General features: G+C 43.8%; 2 protein-coding genes across 10 annotated transcripts in view; both read left to right on the top strand.

The window, feature by feature from the left end:
- Positions 1 to 23,285, top strand: part of KIZ (kizuna centrosomal protein) — a 110,917-nt gene extending 87,632 nt beyond the window's left edge. For 5 of the 9 annotated variants that reach the window (XM_037743085.1, XM_037743084.1, XM_037743082.1 and 2 more), the window contains 3 exons: positions 5,002 to 5,106; positions 9,079 to 9,175; positions 17,212 to 18,127. In XM_037743085.1, coding sequence (XP_037599013.1) covers positions 5,002 to 5,106; positions 9,079 to 9,175; positions 17,212 to 17,362 — 353 coding nt within the window. In that variant the 3' untranslated portion in view covers positions 17,363 to 18,127. Of the gene's footprint in view, positions 1 to 5,001; positions 5,107 to 9,078; positions 9,176 to 17,211; positions 18,128 to 20,557; positions 20,602 to 23,098 lie in introns of those variants that run through there. The other 4 variants (XM_037743087.1, XM_017541491.2, XM_017541487.2 and 1 more) reach the window with 2 other exon arrangements.
- LOC108313183 lies at positions 14,305 to 16,424 on the top strand. The gene has a single exon (XM_017541494.2). It carries the CDS (start codon positions 14,643 to 14,645, stop codon positions 15,294 to 15,296), a length of 654 nt encoding a protein of 217 aa, XP_017396983.1. The 5' UTR covers positions 14,305 to 14,642; the 3' UTR covers positions 15,297 to 16,424.
- Positions 23,286 to 24,478: the final 1,193 nt, after the last annotated feature.

Below are 24,478 nucleotides of genomic sequence, written 5' to 3'. Positions count from 1 at the left end.
ACTTGGCTCACCGCAACCTCTGCCTCCTGGGTTCAAGTGATTCTCCTGCATCAGCCTGCCGAGTAGCTAGGATTACAGGCATGTGCAACCATGCCCGGCTAATTTTTGTATTTTTAGTAGAGACAGTGTTTCACCATGTTGGTCAAGCTGGTCTTGAGCTCCCAACCTCGGGTGATCCTCCCACCTCAGCCTCCCAGAGTGCTGGGATGACAGGCGTGAGCCACAGCGCCCGGCCCTTATTTTTATTTAAGCAGATTACTAGGCAAATGATTTCTGGATTTTCAATGATAATATTTACCTTTAGAACTAACTTAAGAAATATATCTCACAATTTTTATTTTATTTTGCAAAAATGACCAAGTTTGCTGTGTCAGCAACACATCTAGTACAACATGAAAAACACGTAAGTGTAGAACACATGTGAAAAGTAACAAGGCTGGAAAACTCAGTGGACAGAGAATATTTTCCAGAAAATGACTTGAGTTTGCCCTGTCAGCAACACATCTAGTACAATATGAAAAAACACGTAAGTGTAGAAATATGTGAAAAGTAAAAACTCAGTAGACAGAGAATATTTTCCAGATTTCATTTTAACTTCATATAGAAATAGCAGTTATCCTCCCTTACTCAAACATGCCCAGTTCTCTGTCAGTTCAAGGTCAGTTTTTTAGCCGTAGTGACAGTATTGTTTGCATCTCCCTTTGTTATTTTTTTTCCGGGCCCAACTCTTCTTTTTTTCATCAAGGATTTCTGAAAAAGCAATGGGCAAATTCCCTGCCTCCAAGATACCCCTTAGAGACTGGTGAACCACGTGTTTGTCTGGCTCTTGTAATGGGGTGTTAAAAGCACTTGTTCATCAGATATTTTCTTTTTATTTGTAGATTTAGAAGTATTTTAGCAGGTGTACATTTGCATATAAAAGAGAAAAAAGATAAGAAGTTGAGGCTTTCTCTTTCTTCTCTCAACATCATCTCTCTCTCACCTCTCTTTGTTCAACATGTTTTCACTTTCTTTCTCTCACCGTTTCTATTTTCTAGACACAAAACACATATCAAAAAATAAACAGTCTCAGGGATCCTTCAGCATTTTGCAGGAAGATGATTGGGTTCAGGCGGCTTATGTAACAAAATAGAGGAAAATACATTTATCTCATGTCATCAGTCAGGAGTTAATAGACAAGGATAGATTTTCACCTTCTGGAGCTATAGACTGCATGGGATGGCCCTCTTTGTCTTGCCTTACATTTTAAACTGCAATATTTTCTGGTTTTTAAACTAAATCTAAGCACTGATTTGAGTATATAATTGATGCTTGAACAAAAGATTCACAACTGAAGGCTTGAACATGCGTGCGTGTGTTTGTTTCTGTGTGTATCAGAATATTCCAACCAAAAATAATTCTATTCTTTAGAAATGTTTGTTTTATTGAAACATTTTTACTACTCAATATTTTCTGAGTGTTTTAGGCTAGGAAGTGTTTCCCTGGAGTTCTAAGTGAGGCTAGAAAGTGAAGCCTTTAAAGCAGCCACCCAGTCCTCAAATTTTCAGACTTACAGTTTACTTGCAGTTGAAAAAACTAAATTCTTTTCCCCTTGGACATATATCAACTTTGTCCCTACCTTGTTTATAACAGACTAACTTGAACTTCTAGATTGATTACTTTTGCTTCTTTATTTGTTCAAATAACTATGAATTTGCAGAGCAGCAACAAAGTGCAGCTTTTAACCGCTTGGTTCATCACTGTCTTTCCTCCTTCTAAAAAATCCTGGACCTGAATTGCCACAAACCTTAAAGAGTGTCCATAGCTTTACACTCTTGCTTGATGAAGTTAGCATCCTGGCCAAGTCTTCTGGGCTGTTTCAGGAGGATGTCTGATTTGTTTGAGAACTTCTAGCAAAAAGTACCCTCTTCCCTCCATAGTTTGAAACCTGATCTGTTTGATACAGACAGCTCCTTAAAAATCTTCATACAGCTGATGCCTCCCTGGATAACGTATTCCAACAACCCTTTCAACAAGAAAGCTTTTCCTAACATCTAACTTGTATTCTTGGCTGCAGTTTTTCCCTAAGTATTCTTGTACCACTTTCAGTGAACACAAAAAGTTGCTCACTACCATCTAGTTTTGAGGCTACAAATATGTTCTGTTTTGTCTGTGCAGTGTTTTATTTTTAAAAAGAAGAAAGAAAAGGCAGAAGTCTGGCAAGACCAGGCCCACTTTCCCACCAGGCAGCAATTGGCTGGAGCCAAGGAGCAGCTGTGCTCTGTGGACAGGTCATGTGCCTCCCTGCCTGCTGCAAGGCAGGCCCTTCCTGCCGCTCCTGCCTGGCCATAGTCACTTAGTGGAGGTACCTGCTTGGCCCCAGAGGCATCTGCATCCACAATGCCCACCCCGTCCAGTCTGTTTGCAATACCTGTCCTTGAACCTTCCTTCCCTTCTCCAACCTTGTTCTATGCAGGCTGTGCATCCTTTAACCACTTCTAATTTGTTTCAACCAGCCCTATTAATTTTGTTTTTCCTATGTGGATAATCTTCTGGTCTTTCATAAATAGTTTTGTGCAACAATTCTGACTAAATAGAGGTGTGATGCATGCTGTGGGGAAAACGACTTCAGCTCTGATGCATCTGATCCTCAATCAGACGGCAGCAGTGCTGGGTGCTCTGCCCTCTCCAGCTGCTTTGATGTCTGTGGTCCTGCCTCAGTGATTGTCATTCCTCCAGGTGAATACACTTCATCTTTGTTCCTTTTAAACTTCACTTTGCCTTTAAGCAATTGGAGGGGAGTGCACACTGGGATTGGGGGCAAGAGATATGCCCAACAGTCCTCAGCTTGATCTTGCCACCCCTTTATGACTCATGTCAGGATAAAAACTATCCAGGTGGGCTTCGGTGACTGTGCTTGGAGAAGGGCCACAAAGGCTTAAGGATGAAACACTGGTGAGGAGTGTGGTTGGGAAGGGGTGGGCTCTGGTTGAATGGGGCAGGAGGGTGAGCCATCACAGGTTGGGTGGTCAGCCAAAAGCCATGGAGCGAAAGCCCGATTACAGAGCCCACACTCTTCAGTAAGGAAGGGAGGGGTACCAGAATGGAAAATGTGGAGCATAGAAAGGGCCCATCTTTTCCAGAGTATCAAAATGGTCCCTTGTTGCTATAAGTGATTTCACTTCACATTGGTAATTTCCTCCCTTGCTTACCTCAAACCAGTAATATTATCAGTCCTTCTTCTGTTTGGGCAGAATGCTTAATCCCTCCCAAATCTGAAATTACCTCAAGACTACTAGCTTGATATTTCTGACAGAAATCCTCTTCTGATTGCCAATGACACATTTTCCTGGTTTCTGAGAAGCAGGAGAGCCATCACTGGAGTCAAGTGATTTACCTTCAGACAAAGGACAAGAGAACTTGCAGTGTGCAGCTCCAGCTTCCAGTGGCCAGGAGGCTTTGTTGATCAAGAAGCTGCTCCTTTTTTTTTTTTTTTTTTTTTTTTTTTGCTATCTTTTGCTTGATGAAATAAGTTTAATTGAATGCAGAAATAATATATGGTAATTAAGATCTGGACTTGTATCCTGAAAGCTGAAAAACTTTTTGGTTGATTTTTATAAAATAAAAATGAAACAGGGCACTTTTACCTCTTTTACACTGATTCTTTACCTTTAGAATTCAGACACTCTGTTTTTGATTTTGTTAATATTGTCCCTCTTTCACAGCTACCTCACAGTATAGTTGAAGTAACACGGATGTAAAGACTAGCCAGAGGGCATCATGACACCATCCCATCGGAGCCATCCTAGGACAATGTGACCAGCCTCATCAGGAAATACTTTCGTCCCAGCCCCCACCCCTCCTGCCCACACACACAAACACACATTACACAAAACAGTACTTTCCCCTCTGTATGCACTGTCTGATGTTTTCTTTGTTAGATTTTTCAAAATACTAGTTTCAATGACCTAAATTGATTTCACAATCCAGCAAGTGTTACCTTAGAATTTTTATCTTCAGAGCGAAGAATCCCTGATCTGTACATATTTTAATTACGTAGTATTTAATATTCCAAAGTATAATGCTCATCTTAAGTACTCGTAATAAGGGTCTCACGGTTAAGTTCTTAAATGAAGCCAGCAAAAGCAGAAATGCAACCTATTGCCAGCCCCTGACGTTGACAGTGGGACTCTTTTTGTGCCACGTTGAAGATGTAGACATAGATCCTATTTTGTTATGTCTGTGCTGAAACTCTGATTCTCCATTCTCCATTTCATCTAGGTGCCCTTGAAACTTAGAGTAATGGGGAAGGTTGTGTCACTCAGGTTCTTTACATATTTTTGTTTACTGTTTTTCCCACGTCTTCCTCAATTTCATCTACAGCAGATGCCATTAGAAGCCCTGCATAGCCAAGGGCATCCTATGAACATGAGCAGGTGCAGGCTGCCGCTGATCCTTGTGAACACCTGGCTTTGCTGTCTGCAAACTCACTCTCACTCCTTCCCCATGCAAGAATTGGTTAGACTTCCTCAGCTGTGGGACTCTGAGCTCATCCAGCTGTCACCATCCTTCCTGACCCTCTCCCCATTCCCCCAGCCCTGTGCCAGAGCCCCTGCACTCAAGTGTGAGAGTCCAAGAGCCGGAGGAAAGAGTGTTTCTGAGTAACCTGACCACTTAGAAAGACTGGCTCTCTCTTCTGGTTCATTCCAGTAGCTGCCTCTACAAGGCCCAGAGGGAAGAGAAACTACTTTACTGTGATAGTGAACCTATCCGCAGATCCACTCAAAACAATGACTAGAATTTGGCTGCCTCAGATAAACTCATACTACTTGTCTTTGAGTCCTGAAACTTGGGTTCAACTAAATTGTTTTTGGTTTGTTTTCAGAATGTCTAAAAAGTGACAGTTCAGAAAATAATAATTTGCATGCATTTGAGAAGTGTTAATCTCATAGGAAGAATTTAAGAAGCTTCTTTCTGGGCAGTAAAAAATGTAGTGTTTTTGTGTTTTTCTTTAATCAATAGAAACAGAAGCCTACCAGTTGCTGAAGAAGGCTACCCTTCAGGATAATACAAATCAAACTGAAAGCAGGTTTCAAAAGGCAGATGCTCCTGTGTCACACTTGTCAGGTAAGTAAGGGCATATGGCAGTGTCCAGGGGACCAAAGTGGCAAGGCAGGGCTGTGTTCAGTGAAGGGTGGTTATTCTTTGAAGGTTTCTGAAGTTTGCTCTGTATTGAGCTGTCAGCAGGTCAGAATGAGCTAGTACTTTTCTATTCTTAGCAAATGGACATGTGGGAAAGCCCTTTTGTTGTGTCCTAGACATGTGCTGGCCAGCATGGCAATGGCCCTCCCAGGCCCTGGATTCTGCCAGGCGTGTCATGATAGTGACTTGTCACCAGTGACCCTGAGAAGACACTTCCAAATTCCTTCTTTTCCCCATTGCTGCCAGTCTCTTAGTCATTCAGTGGGCAGTGTTGTGTTGGGCTGCTTTCCCTCACCAGAATGTTGGAGGAGTTTTTTTTACTAAAAAGAACTCCTTTGAGTTCTTTTACTAAAAGGTGTATAAATCCCAGGAAAGCTAAATTTTAATTATTTAGGTATTTATGTATGTATGTATGTGTGTATTTATTATTTTTGAGGCAGGGTCTTGCTCTGTCTCTCAGGCTAGAGTGCAGTGGCATGATCATGGCTCATGAAGCCTCAACCTCCCAGGCTCAAGCAGTCTTCCCACCTCAGTCTCCCATGTAGCTGCGACTACAGGTGCGCACCACCACACTCAGCTAACTTTTGTATTTTTTTTTTTAATAGAGATAGGGTTTTGCCATGTTGCTCAGGCTGGTCTTGAACTCCTAGACTCAAGCAATCCACCTGCCTTGGTCTCCCAAAGTGTTGGGATTACAGGTGTGAGCCACCATGCCTAGCCAGGAAAGCTAAATTTTAAACTTGATTATAGTTCCTTCCATCTAGGATTTTGGTTTAATTGTAATTTTGGTTGTTATACTTTGTTATTGTTTATCTGTTATTTTCAGTGATTTTCCTTTCATTATACCGGTTTTTAAAGTATAAATCACCTTAACGTCCTCTGTGAGAGTAAATGGATTAATATAGGAGGAAATGAACATTAATGACTTTCTTAGCTACCATGCCATTATTTCACCTAGCAGAATGAACAGTGGTTTCTAAATACCATATAATTCCCAGTCCATATTCAGATTTCCCAGTTGTCTCAAGGATGTCTTCTTTAGCCAGGTACAGTGGCTCATGCCTATAATCCCAGCATTTTGGGAGGCCAGGGTGTGAGGGTTGCTTGAGGCCAGGAGTTTGAGACCACCCTGGGCAGTATAGCAAGACACTGTTTTTACCAAAAAATTTTAAAATTAGCCATACATGTTAGTGTGTTCCTGTAGTCCCAGCTACTCAAGAAGCTAAGGCAAAAGGATCACTTGGGCCCAGAAGTTTGAGGCTGTAGCGAGCTATGACCACACCACTGCACTGGGCAGCAGAGCAAGACCCTATCTAAAAAAGAAAACAGAAAAATGTCTTCTTCAGACATATTTTTGAGAGACATACTTAGGGTGCATCAGACTTAGCTGCCTGTGTTTGGAGAGCTGTTTCCTGGATAATACTAGTGGTAGAGTCAGGTGCGGCAAAATCCAGTTCTTTTGGTGGTTTTGAGGATTTGGTGACCCACTGCACGTTAAGTGCCCAGCACAGCGTCTGATAGTGAAAAGCCCCCTAGGAGAGCCGGCCATTGTGGTGGTAGTGGTGATTTGAACTCTGCAAACATAAGACATTGTAGTTTGTTAGGTATAAAACAGGGCCTTTGGCCGAGTGTGATGGCTCATGCCTGTAATCCCAGCACTTTGGAAGGCCAAGGCGGGTAGATCACAAGGTCAGGAGTTCAAGACCAGCCTGACCAAAATGGTGAAACCTCGTCTTTACTAAAAATGCAAAAATTAGCTGGGCATGGTGATGGACACTTGTGATCTCAGCTACTCAGGATGCTGAGACAGATAATTGCTTGAACCCGGGAGGCAGAGGTTGTAGTGAGCCGAGATTGCGCCACTACACTCTAGCCTGGGTGACAGAATGAGACTCCATCTCAAAAAAAAAAAAAAAAAAAAAACAGGGTCTCTGTCCTGCTGGAGATTGTCATCACTTGCAAACTCTTTAACTGTTTGCTTTCCATGACATTCTTCACATTTGAGTCATGGAATTAGAATCTAGAGAGATATTAGAATGTAGCCAACCCCCCCATTTCACAAACCAAGCCCCAGGAGAGTAACACCTTGCTCAGAGCCTTACAGCTGGATAGCTGACACATACTCTGAAAAGTGACTCCACACATCTGTTTCTAGTAAGTGTTATTTTCCATAGTTAATTGGACAGGTGCAAAAGACGAGTAAATTTGGCTGGGCCATGGCTCACACCTGTAATTCCAGCACTTTTAGAGGCCAAGACAGGCAGATCACCTGAGGTCAGGAGTTTGAGACCAGCCTGGCTAACATCGTGAAACCCCATCTCCACGAAAAATACAAAAATTAGCCAGGCATGGTGACTAGCGCCTCGGCTACTCAGGAGGCTGAGGCAGGAGAAAGGCTTGAACCCCAGAGGCAGAGGTTGCAGTGAGCTGAGATCATGCCACTGCACTCCAGCCTGGGTGACAGAGCCGGACTCTGTCTCAAAAAAACAAAAGATGAGTAAATTTGACATGTAAGTTGTAGTCCCTTGGATGTGTGTAAGAAATTATAGATTGTGGTACTATTAATCTCATGTTTAATGCATTTTATTAATTTATTCATAAGTGAAATGACACTCTAGGTTGTATAGTCAAGCACCCCTAAATCCAGTTTCCTTACTCCATCCTCAAAATTGCACTACGTGTTTTGCAAGATTCCAGAGTTTCTGGCAGTAGAATCATGGACGTGCTCCTGCCTGTGTTTGCTGTCATTGTCATTGTAGTCAGATCCTTCCCTTGATGTTCATCCTACATTTGGCTGTGTGTTGTCTTTTCGCCCTTACTCTTATTCTGATCCTAAGGACTTATGTGAGCCCTAAAGAAAAGCAGAAAGTGGGCTGGGAGGGTGGAGGGCAGCTTCACAGTGCTGTTACAAATAGCAGGGGTGGGAGGTGGTGGTGCACTCTGCACTCAAGGAGCCAACCCCAAATCTAACTAGTGAAGAAGCAGTGCATGTTTCACTTACTCTTGAGTCTTTGGATCTGTCCTGAGGAAAGCCACTTAAAACTTCAGCCTTAGTTTTCATGTCTGAAAAGACTGCCTCCTGTTAAGCATGTGGACACCCTCTTTGGGCTGCATGTGGACACATTTTAAAAATAATTGCTTTGCTGCAGAGCGTACATGCAAGCAGGCAGGTTACAGGTTACAAATTCAGCAAATGCTTTTTGCAAAGATGCCCATGCATGCTGTATCTGTGATTTTGATTGCCAGTTAAGAAGCGGACCTGTAGCAGAAACATCCAAGGCTGAGAACTCCCAGGAGGCAAAGATCAGGGATTGCCCTGCAAATGGGGCAGCGTGGGAATATCCAGGTTTCTGGCTCCAGGAAAAGAGGTGGAGTGTGCATCCTCCTTCTCAACCTTTAGAGGCTAATAAAGAGTGGTCTTGATGGTTTTCAGTGGAAATTCAGTCTCCTCTGTGGAATGGAAAATAGAGGATTTTGCAGAGGGGCTTGAGAGTGGATAAGGTGGGTAACTTATCCACGGGTCTCAATTATTTCTGAGCCCTGGTTTGCTGCCCATGTGTTTTAACAATGGGAATTATCCAGTGCTTTGTGACACAGTAAAGATCCATATGCCTACACGTGCATCTTGGTCATTTTAAACTGAACTGTTTGGATGATTTCAGTTTTTATTTTTTGTGATTTCTATTTAGGTATCACAAGGAAACACCCCACTGCCTTTCAATATTCTACCAACATTTCATTCTCTGCCTCAGAAGCTCCCTTGCTTTCTGTGGCTTGAACACCATCTTCCTCTGTTGGCGCTTGTTTCACCAAACTTACTGTGAGGCCACTTTGTTCGTTTTGTCCCATGGCTGCATGACAGCCAAAGCTAACTCTCCATATTTACACTTATCACAGGTTTGAACATTGGCAGCGGTGCATTCGAAACAAAGACAACTAACAAAATTGCTTCGGAAGCTAGTTTTTCATCTAGCGAAGGAAGTCCTTTGTCAAGGTAAAGTTGTGAAAGGCTTTCTGAATAGTGGCAGCAAGATGAGAAATGTCACAACGCAATGAATTAAAGTCTGGCTGCATATTATTTTGTTGTGTGACTTGGAAGGTTATGGTTTGGGTTTTTGTTTATCTAAAATAACAGTTGAAACTTTAGTCTACCTTTGAAAATATTTGCACCAGAGCCAAGTATTGTTTTGCAGCTGTTGTTTCCTTGGTTTAAGACTCAATTGACACCTCAGTGAACCACAAATTAGCGTCTACAGCTGCTCGCAGTAGGACTGCTTAGAGACCACACAATGGAGGTTGTCAGAAAAAGGGCAGAGAGAAAACATCAGGCCTTAAAAGAAATAAAGTGGCATGTTTCTTCTTTTTGTGATGGCTAATATATAAACTAGTAATTCGTGGATATTCATTTTTATTTTCCTCTTCTTTTTTCAACCAAGTATTTAGGCTAGATTCTTTCCTTTTCTAATACTTTCTTGATTATTTTCCATAAAGAACAAAATTTATCTTTTCACATTTGTTAAACTGTAGCAGTAGCTTTTTGTAAGCAGTGATAAGAGAGTTGTGTGCTGAATTTGTCATTAACATAAAATACTAATCACAGAAGCTTCAGGTCACTTAGAATTTGTAGATGGGAATATAAGCTATCATCTGATGAAATACCCTACTCTTTTGCTTTGAGCTAAATATTGTTTAAAATAGCATAGCAAGTTTCCTTTTGTAACAGTATTGTTCAGTAGAAAGATGTCCTTTAGATGATTATATTACATTTGAATTAACTCCTTGTCCCCGATGAAATTTTAGAACAGGAACTTTGCATTTCTAGTATAACATATAATGTTTCATAAGAGAAAATGATTTGAGCCAGAAGTGTAGAATTTTTTAAATGAAAAAATTCTATTTTTATTCATATTTTATAAAACAATACAATGTTTTTAGAAAGTGGAATATATTAAAACAAGATTGAATTTCTAAAATGGTTTTAGAAGCTTGACAAGTTCAGTTTTAGGGAAACAACTCATTTAATTATCAGAAATTATTATTTTTAATACCCAGGTTTTCATCCATATTTTTGAAGGAAGGGGGAGGTAAACAGGACAGGAAGAGTATTAAAGTATTATGTTATTATGATTAGATTATAAATTCAAGTTCTAGATCTTCTAAAACAAATTTTAAATGACAATAAATTCTACAGATTGTTTTCAGGGTCGAATGTTACCATTTGGCTTAATAATATATAGAGGCACTAAAAAACTCAGTTCTTCCTAAACAGTCTTTACATAGGTTCTTTGGGAAAATTTTAAAGACATTGAGAAAGCAGTTGGATTTTGTAGAACAATTCTCAGTCTAATAATTTCACATCTTGTCTAATCAAACCTTTTTGCTTCTTCAAATTCAGGCAGAGGCCTTTTGTTATTAGCATTGTTTCTGTATGAAATTAATTTCCTAATAAATTACAAGTAATCTTATCATCCCCTCTAAGGGGAAAAAAATATATACCACACAAAAAGGCCTTCAAGGAACTCTTGGTTCTAGGCACTTGATAATAATCCAGTGATGAAAAGGTCTGGGCTCAGAGTGCGTGGGTTTGGTGTGCTGTTTGTCACGGTTTGGTTCTTGTGCTGGGTTTGGTGTTGTTAATACGCCACCCTGGGCTTTGGAGAGCTCCAGTTTTGCTGTTTGTGCTGGATTCACTGAAATTTCTTAGAGGCTTACATTTAAGGATCCCACTTACTGCAGTCACTCCTTGTGCTTTATTGCTTTTACAAGTGGTCTCAAACCCGGTACTTGAGAATAAACATAACAGTGCAGTGCTGCTGTAGCACTTTAAAAATTCTTCTTTGCTCTATTTTGTCAGTGAGCTGATGAGCAACCTCAAAAAAAAAAAGACCCCAAAAAAAAAAAAAAAAAAAAAAAAAAAAATGGCTTCCTCTGATGTCCTAGAGACAATAATTATGATGTGCTAGTTAAGCCCAAACTACAGCTGAGGGATTTTACTTTAAAGCAGCGGCTTGGGCGCAAAAATGCATTTATAGCTCTTTGTCTGCACCTCATTATGTGTGGGCCTGATTCATTAAGTAATTGGTTTGCAGTTGTTTACATGAGTATTAAGGCCTTCTTTTCAGCCGCCTTTGAGAGATACATTGTGCAAATGTTGCCTGTGATGAATGCAGAATGAGGGCCAGAGGGTCCGTCCTATTGGCTAAACAGTGCACTCCTGTTGAAAAGCCAGAGAAAGGGATTGGGTGCTGCTTTGCATAGCAATGACTTTCTTAATAAGCGTTACAGATTAATACACACAAGCTATAAAAGATGCAAAGAGATACTCTTAGCACATTTATACATGCTCATTTCATTGTGATGGTGGTGGGGTTTGGGTGCTTTCATATTCCGTTTTTCAGAGCAGCAGCTTCAGTGCATGAGCCGTAATAGAATCTGATGTTTATTGTATTATAAATCACGGGCAAGTAGGCAGATTGGCAACAGTTTATTATTAAAGATTCTTTCAGTGTAAATCTTTTTCTACCATTGTATTTGCTTCAGCAAAATCATTTTGTGGTTGAGTGGGGATGAAAGGCATAATGTACGAAGGAGTGAGTCCTAATAGGAAGCTGTTCTCCAAGTAAAGACCACTTGTTCCCTTTTGTTCAGGGGTGCATGCCAGAGCTTCCTCTCTTCTGCAAACATTGTCTCGCTTTACCTTCCCCAGCAAGTGGTTTTCACTCTCCCGGATCCGTTTGTTCAGTGGAGAGTATATTTTAACAGCCTGCCCTTAGCTTACTGGTTCCTGCCTTGTAACTTCAGCTTACTGGTTGGACCAGATAATGTTTTGCCAAAAGGAAAGGGTGTGTGCTTGCAACATAATTGCTTGGGGGAAAGGTAGCAGAAGTCACCCAGCCACTGTACCCTGGCAGGGCCACCGTGGGTGGCATTCGGTGCCAACCTTGCAGCCACCGGAGTGACCAGTGGAGGGCGCCAGCCCACAGTTAATGCTCTGGTGGGGGCGGTGGCATCTGTCTTTGCCTGGTCACTGTGCATATTTCCGGGAATAACAAAGATTTTAAGGAACCAATAGTCCAATGAAATAAAAATGAGTTTTTGCTGGAAGTCCTTTAGGTTCTTATATAAAAGCACTCTTCTCTGTCTTGGGTTTGGCAAATCTCTGTTCTTAAATTCCATTGAATTAGCAGCTTCCTAAATATGTCATGTTTCTTATCACAAGCCCACATACTTTCTTTATCTGCACAAAGCAAATAAGAACAATCACTGCTTATTTGAAGAGAAAAAGTTAACAAGTTGACCTCACTCCACTAAAAGTGGCATCCTTTGTAGGTCCCCTGATTAACCATCAGGGGGCGCTCAGACTTTGTTAAATTACTGGTTGGCCTTTAAAACCTAAAATTAGTGTTTACAGAAATTTGTTGGCACAGTCATTGGGGTTTTTTTTCTTTCTGGATTATTTTTTGCCTTCTGTTTTTCAGAAACATATGTCTGTTTTGAGGAACATTCCAGCCGAAGTTGCTTCTTTAGAAATTGTAACACTGATTTCTGCTAGCATTCAAAAACCATTAAAAATTTTAGAATTTGGAGTCCAAAGACCATGTCTTCTCATAAATTAGCTATTTTCATCCTTCTAATAAGACTCCAGAACTGGAAGGACACTTCCCGCCAGGAGCTATTCCTCCTAATCCTGGACACCATGGACAGTGCTCCTGGCAGGACCCTCTGAGTCTCATTGCCACATTCAACTGGTGTGGCCTCAAAATCACAGTAACTTGGGTATGTTTGTTAATGGACCATGACTATTTTTTCTTTTTTAAAACATTATATTGACAAGCAGGACACAGTGGCTCATGCCTATAATCCCAGCACTTTGGGAGGCTGAGGCAGGCAGATCACTTGAGGTCAGGAGTTTGAGACCAGCCTGGCCAACATGGTGAATCCCCATCTTTACTAAAAATACAACAACAAAAAAAAATTAGCCAGTTGTGGTGGTATGCACCTGTAATCCCAGCTACTTGGAAGGCCGAGGTAGGAAAATCTCATGAACCTGGAGGCAGAATTTGCAGTGAGCCAAGATTGTGCCATTGCACTCATCTGGGCAACAGAGCAAGACTGTTTCAGAAAAAATGATGACTGGGTGTGGTGGCTCACGCCTGTAATCCCAACACTTTGGGAGGCCAAGGTGGGTGTATCACCTGAGGTCAGGAATTCGAGACCAGGCTGGCCAACATGGCAAAACCCCATCGCTACTAAAAATACAAAAATTAGCTGGACATGGTGGCAGGGGCCTGTAATCCCTGCTACTCAGGAGGCTGAGGCAGGAGAATCATTTGAACCTGGGAGGCTGAGGTTGCAGTGGGCCAAGAGCATGCCATTGCACTCCAGCCTGGGTGACAGGGCAAAACTCTGTCTCAAAAAAAAAAAAAAAAATTTTTTGATCACAAAATTGAGCCAATGTGTTACAAACATTAGGCCTTCCCTCTGCTCTTTTTTCCAAACTCTGCCCCCTCCTCCTGCTCTGGAACAGGAATGAGTATCTGACACCCACCTCTGCTGCCATGAATCTCTGAGGAGGACCTGCACCCTGTCAAGCATGGGTGGTCTGCACACTGCACACCCTTACCAGGCAGCTCCCCTTGCCCCCCTGCTCATGAATAGTTGACAGCCAGACCACGTGTCGTGCTCACATATGACCCACTCTTTCATGTTCCTAGCTTTCATTGGAATGCTCCTGCCCCACTCTTTTACCTGGTTAAGGCCCTCTAGATTTTTCAAGGCTTAACTCAACCTTCTGAAAGTTTCCTAAGCAGAGACCTGGCTGTACAGCATACCCCTCCTGTGGTCACCCTAGCTATTTCTGTTATCATCTGTAGTGTAGGGGTAGAAGCCATTTCCCGGTATCCTCCCTCCCACAGTGTGGCAGATTTCATTAATTTATTTATTTATTGAGATGGGGTCTTGCTCTGTCACCCAGGCTGCAGTGCAGTGACACAATCTTGGCTCACTGCAACCTTTGCCTCCCAGCCTCAAGCAATTCTCCCACCTCAGCCTCCCAAGTAGCTGGAACCATAGGCACATGCCATCACACTCAGCTATTTTTTTGTGTTTTTGGTAGAAACGACATGTTGCCCAGGCTGGTTGCGAACTCCTGAGCTCAGGCAATCCTCTCTCCTCGGCCTCTCAGAGTGCCGGGATTACAGGCGAGCCCCCATGCCCAGTGGCGGGTTTCTTAATCACCAGCGCTGGATAGTCACTACATTTCCTGCGTGAGTAAGTGTGGGTACATAGCTCCACCATCCACTCCAGTGTTTGTTTTGTTTTTTATGAAAGGCAGTTTGTACAAGTTCCCTCCCTTCTGTATGGCATCATGTGCTTGAGCTGCAGGGAATCATGCATTGCTTACAGTTATCTGCATAAGTGTGTGAGAGACTGTGTGTGTATGAGACAGTATGTGTGTGTGAATGTGTATGCGTATGTGTTTAGACACATGCATTTTCAAAAGGAGACTGGTGGTGACTGTGAATATGCCCTCTGCCGATGCATCCACAGTTTCAGGAAGTAGGACCTGGCTGAACACACTTGCAGAGAGCCTCACTGGGGGTCTTTCCTGGCTGCTGTCTTGTCTGCTGATGGAGAGGTGTCTGGCTTCGGGCCCTGACCTTGATGAGAGCTCTTGGAACATGCTGAAGGCCTGGAACATCATCCCCCAATTCCACTGTTGCCAGTTCTCAGCCAACCCTGCAGTTGCCTTTTCAGCCCATGTCATGGTGGTTATTCTGGTGTCAGTCTCTTTACTGGAGGGCAAGCACCTCAAGGGCATGGAGCGAGTCTGTCTTGTTTGCTGCTGCAGCCCCAACACAAAGCCTGATGCCTTGCTCTGCCCCTGCTCCTGGAAGGCCTGGCTAAGGCAGTTTCCCTGTCTCTTCCCGTTTCAAGGGCACCCATCCATCAGGTTCTTCGAGGAAGAAACCACGCATCTCAGGCCTATCTTCTCTCCATCTGTCCCCGAACCTCCCATTCCTTGGCCCCTGTGTCTGAGTATTGATCACCCCCACCTGGAACCCATGGCTGCACATCACCAAACTGAGCACATGCTTTTGTTGATCCAAATGTGATGACTGTGCAGTGGTACTGCTTACTGAGGTCTGCTGTCTACAGGCTCTCACACGGGATTGTCTGTAAATTTATCAGAACACTTCCAAGAAGGCATTACTGTCCCCATTCTACAGACAAGGAAACTGGCACTTGGAGAGGTAGGCAACTTGTCCAGTACCCTGCGGTGAGCAGAGTCTGTCTGGCCCCAGAGCTGATTCTGTCTCAGCTACTGAAAGCAGCTCATATAGCAAGGCACGCACGACGGCAGGGTTCTCCTTGTCCTAGTGTTTTCCCGCTTCTCAGGAGTCCTGTGGGGTGGGTGTCTACAATGTGTGCATTTTAGGAGTGTCCCGAAAGGAGTGTTTTCTTCCACTTCTGCTCTACTGCTGGCTCGTTCTATGTGTCTTAGGACACATTTCTCAACCTCTCTGGGCTCTACCACTGTACAGCGAAGGCTCTGGGTTGATAATCTGTAAATGCTGTCTTCTAATTTGATAGTAGCCTTCTTGGCCTTGGGTATTCTTGTGTCTCATTTTTGTCTTTACTTGTTGGCTCCACAAAGCAAAACTTATTATTGTCAATAATCCTTACTGTGTAACTTTATATTGATGTTGGCTGTGTAGACCAATTCTAGCTACGTTAGCCTTTTGCTCTTACAAAGTGAACAACTGACACGTAATTGTTACTGTTTTCCATTGCACACTGTGTCATCCTGACCCCATGCATAGGATGTTTACCGTGTGTCAGGACTGCTCTCAGATAAAACCTGTTCTGTTAAAACCTGGCTGGCCTTCACTTCTTAACAAGGTTGAGAACAAAAGTGACTCTGATTAGAATTGTCCTAATCTGGCTTATCAATGGCAGGAGAATTGATAAGCATTTATCAAAATGCATCCGAAATGAGATGGCTTAATGGATAGGTAGAGGGGAGAGATGTGATGAAGTCAATATGGCAGAATGGTAATATGTGGGCATCTCCCTAACGGAAATAGGACACTCCTAGTACAGCTGGGAGAAAAAAATGACCAAACCTACTGGGAAATTCCGCAGAGATAATTGTCATATCATTTTTAAATTAATAAAAATAAATTAACTTTTTTTTAGACAGAGTCTTGCTCTGTCACCCAAGCTGGAGTGCAATGGTGTGATCTCGGCTCATTGCAACCTCCATCTCCTAGGTTCAAGTGATTCTCCTGCCTCAGCCTCCCGAGTAGCTGGGATTACAGGTGTGTAACACCATGCCTGGCTAATTTTAGTATTATTAGGAGAGACAGGGGTTCACCATATTGGCCAGGCTAATCTCGAACTCCTGACGTCAGGTGATCCACCTGCCTCAGCCTTCCGAAGTTCTTGGATTACAGGTGAGAGCCACCGCACCCAGCTGATTGTCCCATTAAAATGAGACCAGCGGAACATGGTTTTATTTTAATTTACTCAGTTAATCATCTCTAGTGTCTTACCTGAAAATGGTTTATTTTGAAGTAGGACCTCCAGTCCAATTGTAAACTTCTGGGGAAAAAATACCAAGTCTGCTCTCTGGGGTTCCAAGGGTCACCCCTGAGCCACAGTGCAGGGGAGAGGCAGGCTCTTAGGCTTGCAGCATGGGCCTCATGTGAGGCAATTCTTGACAGCTGTAATGGCCCTTGGGCCATGCCCAGGCCACTGCCTGGGTCTCTGCAGCCTGCAAGCAAAGAGTGGTTTTCACATTTTTAAATGGTTGGAAGAAAATTCAAAGAATAATGTTTCATGACATCTGAAAATTAGATGAAATTAAAATTCCAGTGTCTATACATGAAGTTTAATTGGAATACAGCCACATCTTTTAGTTTACAAATTGTCCATGGTTGTTTCTATGCTACAACCACAGAATTCAGTAGTTGCAGCTGACCATATGGCCCACAAAGCCCAAACTATTTACTGTCTGGCTCTTTACAGAAAACCTTTGCCAACCTCTGTCTTACAAGATGGAAACATTACTTCTACACTCTCAGCAAAGATTAGGCAGTCAGATTCCAAGCACATAAGACCACATGGTGACCATATCCCATGGCCTACACCCTTCACTCTGATTTCTTTTACTTTCTGAAATGCAGTTTTGTTATTATTTCATCTACTCTAGTGGACAAGGTCGTTGGCTCTATCCAGGACACCAGAGAAAGTTCTCAGGCTTCTCCATCAGCCTTGCCTTAGCTTTACATATTAGATATGACCTAAAGAAAAAAAAAATTGACCCTAAGAATTCTGTATAATAAAAAATCAACCTTGAATTGCAGGGTCACATTGACTTTCAGAGATTTTCTCAAAAGGAACAATAATTGCCCCTTCAATGTGAGAGTTGAGAACAAAACACTGGAAAGCGCCCTCTGCCCTTCTCCGTGGGTAGATCACGCACCACGCACATTTAGCTCTGAAACATGTTTCCTGTGAGTAAACCAATAACACAGACAATTAAGAACCATTACACAATTAATTCACATTTCACTGGGATGTTTACTGGCTCCCTGTGGCTTAAATGTTCTCAAAGCCACACTGTATAACCATAGGACAGACAGAAAAAGCAAGTTCAAGTGGCCTCATAGAGACATGGCTTCAGGAAATCATTTTTTCCTAGAGTACCACATGCAGAAGTGAGATCCCTGAGATGCGCAGTGGGTCACCTCCGTGGCAGGACTCGGCGTTGCTGGCTGATTGCTTTTGATGAGTTAAGTGACTACTGACACACACTCGCATAGATGGTTCTCATGCGTCTGTGTTTACAGCATTGTACGTGACTTTTTTCCTTTCCTCCCCCACCTTTAGCTTTTCTGGGTTTTTATTTTTTTTTTCTTTGTCAGCAGGAAAGCCAAAGAAACTTGAACTTGATTCTGAAGTGTAATATTAAATAGAAATAGGCAAATTAAGTATTGTATAATTGAATATTGATCAAATGCCTTTAATCAGGGCCCTCAGCTTAGTGAGGAGCACTTGTTCATTCCAAGTGAACATGTTCATTAATCACCTGTTAAGTGCTGTGCACCGCATTACCCAGGTGAGCTGAAACAGGTGTCGTCACTGCGCGCATGGAGCTTGCAGTCAGAGGGGAAAGGGTGGCCCATCAGTTCACTGCACAAGTGAATGTGAAACAGCAACTTGATGAGGACTCAGTGGTGAAGACAGGGAGTCGGAAGTGGGAAGGCTCCAGCGGGACAGCACGACACCCCTGGGGATCCACCTTGGAGGCGCTGCTTGGGATTTAGGTCTTTGAGCAGAAATCAGTGGCAAGGCGTTGAAGAATTTTAAGCGAGGAAGTGGAGTGACCAGATTTGCATTTCAGAAAGCTCACTCTTAATTGCCTAGTGGAAAATGGGTTGTAGGGGACAAGATGAGTGTGTCACCAGTTAGGAGGTTGTTGCAGAGACAGAAGTAAGAGCTGATAGTTTTGTTGACCAGTGTGGTGGCAGTGCCCAGGGAACTGGTGAGGACTGCACGAAGTCTTGTGGAAGTTGGGGAGGAATAGCAGGACAAGGGCCAGTGTGGAGAAAAGAGGAGTGGAGACTGGAGAGAGGCTTGGGAGGACTAGTGGGTCGGGGTGCCATTCGCTGAGATGGGAGGAAGGGCCTGGTCTGGCAGAGAGGATGGTGAGTTTGGTTGTGGATGGGAGTGTTGACCGTGAGGCACTTCGGAGGAGCTACATGAAGCCACCAAGTGGGCGCTGAATGTGTTTCTTTCTGGAGCTCAGAGAAGTGACCCAGGACATGGGCACCTGGCTGAGCTCTCCTGCCACTGTGTCCTTTCTCCTGTGTCCTGGACTCCCTGCTGCCCCACCACACCACACCTTGTTCCTCAGTCCCAGCCTGTGAAGGCCTCTGCCTTGGGAGGCACCTGGCTTCCTCTGCGGTCTTGCAGCTCCCCCATCGCCGCCACAGTGCTCTCAGTCCCCCCAGCCAGCAAAGCTCTCTACCCCTCCCGCTGTGGCTCTTCTTGTATGGACCACAGCTGGCAAATTAGGCTCTTTCTACTCCTCCTAGAGTTTTATAATCCACCCTCCCCTGCAGCACCTAGCCCTGTGTCCTCAGGTATTGGGAGGTGGGGAAATAATAGACATCCCCACAGTTGCATTTGTGTGTGTGTGTGTGTGTGTGTGTGTGTGTGTGTGTGTGTGTGTGTGTGTGTCACTTTCTGTAAAATGGGTTCTTGCAGGCTCACCTCACTGGCAGGTCCCCACAATCCTGGCAGCTCCAGGACTGTCATTCAGCTGCTGACCCTTCCAGATGCTCATAGAGGTCTCCCATGCTTCATGGAGAAATGGCTGTGAGCACTACTCAGTCATGGCAATTAAAGAAACAAGCACTAAGTTTACAGCGAACACTGAAAGATAGCCGAGAAAATGATACCTTAGTGGAGCATGTTTTTCTGAAAAAAATAAAAAGGAAATTATAGCAAAAGGTAGATTTTTAAGCCAAAAGTCAACCAGACTTGGCCCAAAGGGAAGGAAAAGATGTATTTGCAGGGTTTACTGTGTCCAGGAGAGCAAGGCTGCGGCCGTGAGGTGGCGGTGCATGGTGTAGGGCGGTGTCGAGCCATGCACCAAGAGTGGTTTCTCTTCTGACATCTCCTGTGACCAAGTCTTAAAGAACCTTAAACTTATTAAAATTGCAAAAGCTCCTGAAAAGGCACATGGAGAAATCATATCATATAGAGCCAGTTTTCTTGCTGTATTGGCCTCAGTCGAGAAGTCACTCAGTCCTGGATGTCATGGACACTGGCTTTTATGTGACACTTGCAGTGCTCTCTACCAGGTGTTTATTCTGGAATCCTTTCTTAAGCTGTTAGCATTGCTGCCACTGGTTTGACTAAGTATTTTAGCTTCCCCAACAACGTCTTAAATTCCCTACTGGAAGTGTTTCATTTTTAGCTTGCCTAAAAGCACTAAAGCTTTACACATCGGTGTTTTCCAGAAGTCTGTTGAAGGGAAACCGGTCCTCTGCCTCAGGGGCCCATGCGATCATCCTCCCCCAGGAACACATGGCCCCACCCAGGCACAGCTCAGCAGTGGGGGGCGGGCCATGCTGACCTGCCGAGGGGACACACACAAGACAGGAGCAATGCTGTTGAGCAGCGACCCTCCCAACAAGGCCACGCTGCATCCCAATATCTTCCTTTTACTTTTAAAATCTGGGAATTAAGTGCAAAGTTCTGGCCTCCAGTGACTCAAAGTGCTAATGCATTTGTTATGAAAATGTTAGTCTCATTGTCTTTTTTTTTTTTTCCAGAACTTAAGACTGTTTCTTTTTTTTTGCAGGCATGAAAACAAAAACAAACCCATGATCAATTTAATATCTAATGGTAAGAGAAATAACTGGACACCAGATTTTCATTTTTTGTTTTAACCAAAAAACTCTGCGACATGCATTTGTTGTTTACACCCTCGTGTGAGTCCTGAAGCGGCCATGCTCACAGGGACTGCCCTTGCAGCTCTCCCTGGGGTGGGACCTGAGGGCTTCTGGAGGCACAGTTCTTCATAGACAGGGCCACACAGGTGTCATGGACCACAGGGGCAGAGCATTGTAATTTGAGAGTATGACTTTGCAGGGGGATCCTGGCCCCTGCATCTAATTAATTACCAGCATGGTGTATTTTACCAGTAAAATGTTTCTTGCCTCTCTCCCCATCCTCAGAAGTACCCGTTGCTCATGACTGGACAGGCTCTTGAAGTAACTAACCGGTTTCCTCATACCCAGTCCCTCCCAGCTCCTGACGGTCCTCCACCTGGCCACCAGCCTCCAAACCCTGGCTTCCCCCACCTTCCTGTGTAAGGACTACCGATGCCTCCCCACCACCTGCAGGGCAGAGTCTGAGCTTTCTCCGTTCCCGGGAGGCCCCAGCCCTGCTCTCCAGCTTATTCCTCCCAAGGTCCAGCCCTCTTTGAGTCAAGCCACGGTCAGCTTTTTTCAGCTATACCACACCTATGCCTCTGTATCTTTGCCCATGTTGTTCCTTCTGTAGGGAGTCCCTTTTCCTTCTCCTCAGCCCAGGGAGCTCCTATTCATCCTTCAACACCCAGCTCACAGGAAGGATCTAGCCCTCCTTCTACCATGACACTGTGGCATACCTGTTGCCCAACTTGGGCTTTCTCAGCTCCTGTCTCCTTAAACCCCCTTATACCGTAAATTAAAGGTATATTTGATTAATAGTTTTATTGCTAATAACAAAAATATGTACTATTTATCAAGCACCCAATGTGTCCCACTTTGCTAACCCAGCATGGAAACGAATTCAGAGCTGCTGTAGTGCCTAGGCCTAGGAATCTGCATTTTTAGCAAGTACTCCAGTGTGAATCACTCTTCTAGAAGGACAGCTACCTACAGTTGGGGAGACAAGTACTCGGTGGGTTGTGATGTGGAGTATGGGCTTGAGTCAGATGACTTGGTGGGACTCCCGGCTTGGCCACTCACTGGCATTGTGATTGTGGCCAGTTACTTAACCCCCTCAGCCCCAGTTTGTTTGCTCAGTAAAATGGAAACATTAATACTTACCTTGCCAGGCTGGTGTGAGGTTGAGATGGGGTCACATATGAGGTCAGCACAGAGCTGGCAGGCGGTGCGTGCAGGTGTCAGCAGAGTTAAGAGATTGTTGCTGTAGTAGATGTGGTCAGCTCCACCACCACATTTCTGCCGGGCCACCTGAAGGCACCTCAGCTCCACCAGGCAGCTGTGTCTGTCTGCCTGAGGGCTTTCTCGGCTGTAGGAGCAGACCAGCCCTCACAGGACAGCCCAAAGTGCCGGGGAGTTGATGCCCTGGGTTGAGAGCAACCCTCAGCCAGCAGAGGTGAGTTGGTGATCGGTAACCCCGTTCCCTTGCTCTTCATTGGGACAATCTGGGGAGAGTTCTTCAGGCTCTCAGGGGCCCCAGCAGGCTGAGCCTCGCCCATCCATTCACTGCCAGGCAGCTACTCATCATCATACCCTTCACTGGCTGCCCGTATTCCTTGTGTCTCTGTCTCCATGGTTCCTGGGATCACCTCTCAAGTAAACAATGTGGACCAAAGTCCTGTCTCAGGCTAAACATCTCTGATTATTCCTCTGCCATATCTTTCCATTCTCCTCTCTGCTCTCATAAAGAAGAGAGGGAGATAAAAGTGGAGGGGCAGCTGGGGTGGGGTGGCATCAGGATGATACAACACCCCAGGGAACCCTGCTTCCATGTTACCTCTGACTGACTTTATTTTTATTTATTTGTTTGTTTGTTTGTTTGTCTTTTTGTTTGAGGGAGTTTTGCTCTTGTTGCCCAGGCTGGAGTGCAGTGGCATTATCTCAGCTCACCACAACCTCCACCTCCTGAGTTTACAAGCAATTCTCCTGCCTCAGCCTCCCAAGTAGCTGGGATTACAGGCATGTGCCACCACGCCTGGCTAATTTTGTATTTTAAGTTGAGTTGGGGTTTCTATATGTTGGTCAGCCTGGTCTCGAACTTCTAACCTCAGGTGATACCCCTACCTCGGCCTCCCAAAGTGCTGGGATTACAGGCGTGAGCCACTGCGCCCAGCCATTAACCCTGACTTTAAATCCCTATCCTATGATAAAGAGTTGGGCACAACAGAAGGGAAAAGGAAGTATTCTACAAAGTGTGTTCCATAACACTGCATAGTACACTTTGAAATGTGTACATTTGTGCAATACGGACATGCATTTGGATGTGTCTGGTCAGGTGCATCATGTGGTGTCCCTGTTAGGCATTTTGCAAACTGACACTCTGCTCAGCCAGTCCCTCTGTGCTGTGCTGTTTTGTAAGCTCTTAACTAGAGTGCAGAAATGTTAAATGGCTGTCTGGTTTTATTTTCCAGCCGTCTGGGATGAGTCTGACGACAGCAACTCAGAAATTGAGGCTGCATTACGCCCTAGAAACTATAACGCCGACGATTCTGATGATTTTTATGACTAATATGCTGTAACATCTGTTGGAAATGAAGTCTTTAAACAAACTGAAATCCTGTGTTCATATGTGATAGCCAAAATAAATATGTTCTTTTACGTTTTGTAATTGTTTCATAGGAGAACTTAGGACTACATTGCTATTCAAGTGAAATTTTGTTAATATGAACTTGCATAATCATTTTTAAGTGTCATCATGAAGCAAAGTGATGAATGCAATGCCCATCAAAATTCAAGTTGCTTTCTTTGTAGGAATTAGCCAGCCGATCTTAAATTCATATGGAAATTCAAGAGACCCAGAATAGCTAAAACAGTCTTGAAAAAGAAATACAATTGGGAGGCCAAGGTGGGCAAATCACTTGAGGTCAGGAGTTCGAGACCAGCCTGGCAAACACAGTGAAACCCCATCTCTACTAAGAATACAAAAATTAGCTGTGTGTGGTGGTGTGCACCTGTAATCCCAGCTGCTCAGGAGGCTGAGGCAGGAGAATTGCCTGAACCTGGGAGGGAGGCAGAGGTTGCAGTGAGCTGAGATCACACCACTGCACTCCAGCCTGCTGTTTTGTAAGCTGCTTTTTTGTGACAGAGCGAGACTCTGCCTCAAAAAAAAAAAAAAGAAAGAAAGAAAGAAATACAGAGTTGGAATTCTCACATTTCCTTATTTCAAAACTTAATGAAAAGCTACAGTAATTGAGATACTGTGGTACTAGATTAACAGACATCAATGGAATATTGACTCTGTTGATTTATATGTATCTAGAATTGAGAATCCCGAAACAAACTCTCACATTTGAGCCAATTTTAATTTCTGACAAGAGTGGCAATTTCTGCTATTCAATGGAGTAAACAATAGTCTTTTAAAAAAATGATGCTGGGACAAATGGATAGTCACATGCAAAAGAATGAACCTGGACCCCTACCTCACACTCTATACAAAAATTAACCAAAATGGATCAAGAAACTAAATGTTAAGAGCTATAACTATAAAACTTAGAAGTAAACATAGGTGGCTGGGCGCAGTGGCTCATGCCTGTAATCTCAGCACTTTGGGAGGCTGAGGCACGCTGATCACCTGAGGTCAGGAGTTTGAGAACAGCCTGGCCAATGTGGTAAAACCCCATCTCTACTAAAAATACAAAAATTAGCTGGGTATGGTGGCAGGTGCCTGTAATCCCAGCTACTTCGGAGGCGGAGGCAGGAGAATCACTTGAACCTAGGAAGCAGAGGTTGTAGTGAGCCGAGATTGCACCATTATACTCCAGCCTGGGTGACAACAATGAAACTTCATATTA

The sequence above is a fragment of the Cebus imitator genome, unplaced genomic scaffold, assembly GCF_001604975.1.
Source record: "Cebus imitator isolate Cc_AM_T3 unplaced genomic scaffold, Cebus_imitator-1.0 Scaffold134, whole genome shotgun sequence".
NCBI lineage: Eukaryota > Metazoa > Chordata > Mammalia > Primates > Cebidae > Cebus > Cebus imitator.
The sequence above is the reverse complement of the archived record's forward strand: the minus strand, read 5'-3'. Positions and strand labels throughout refer to the sequence as shown.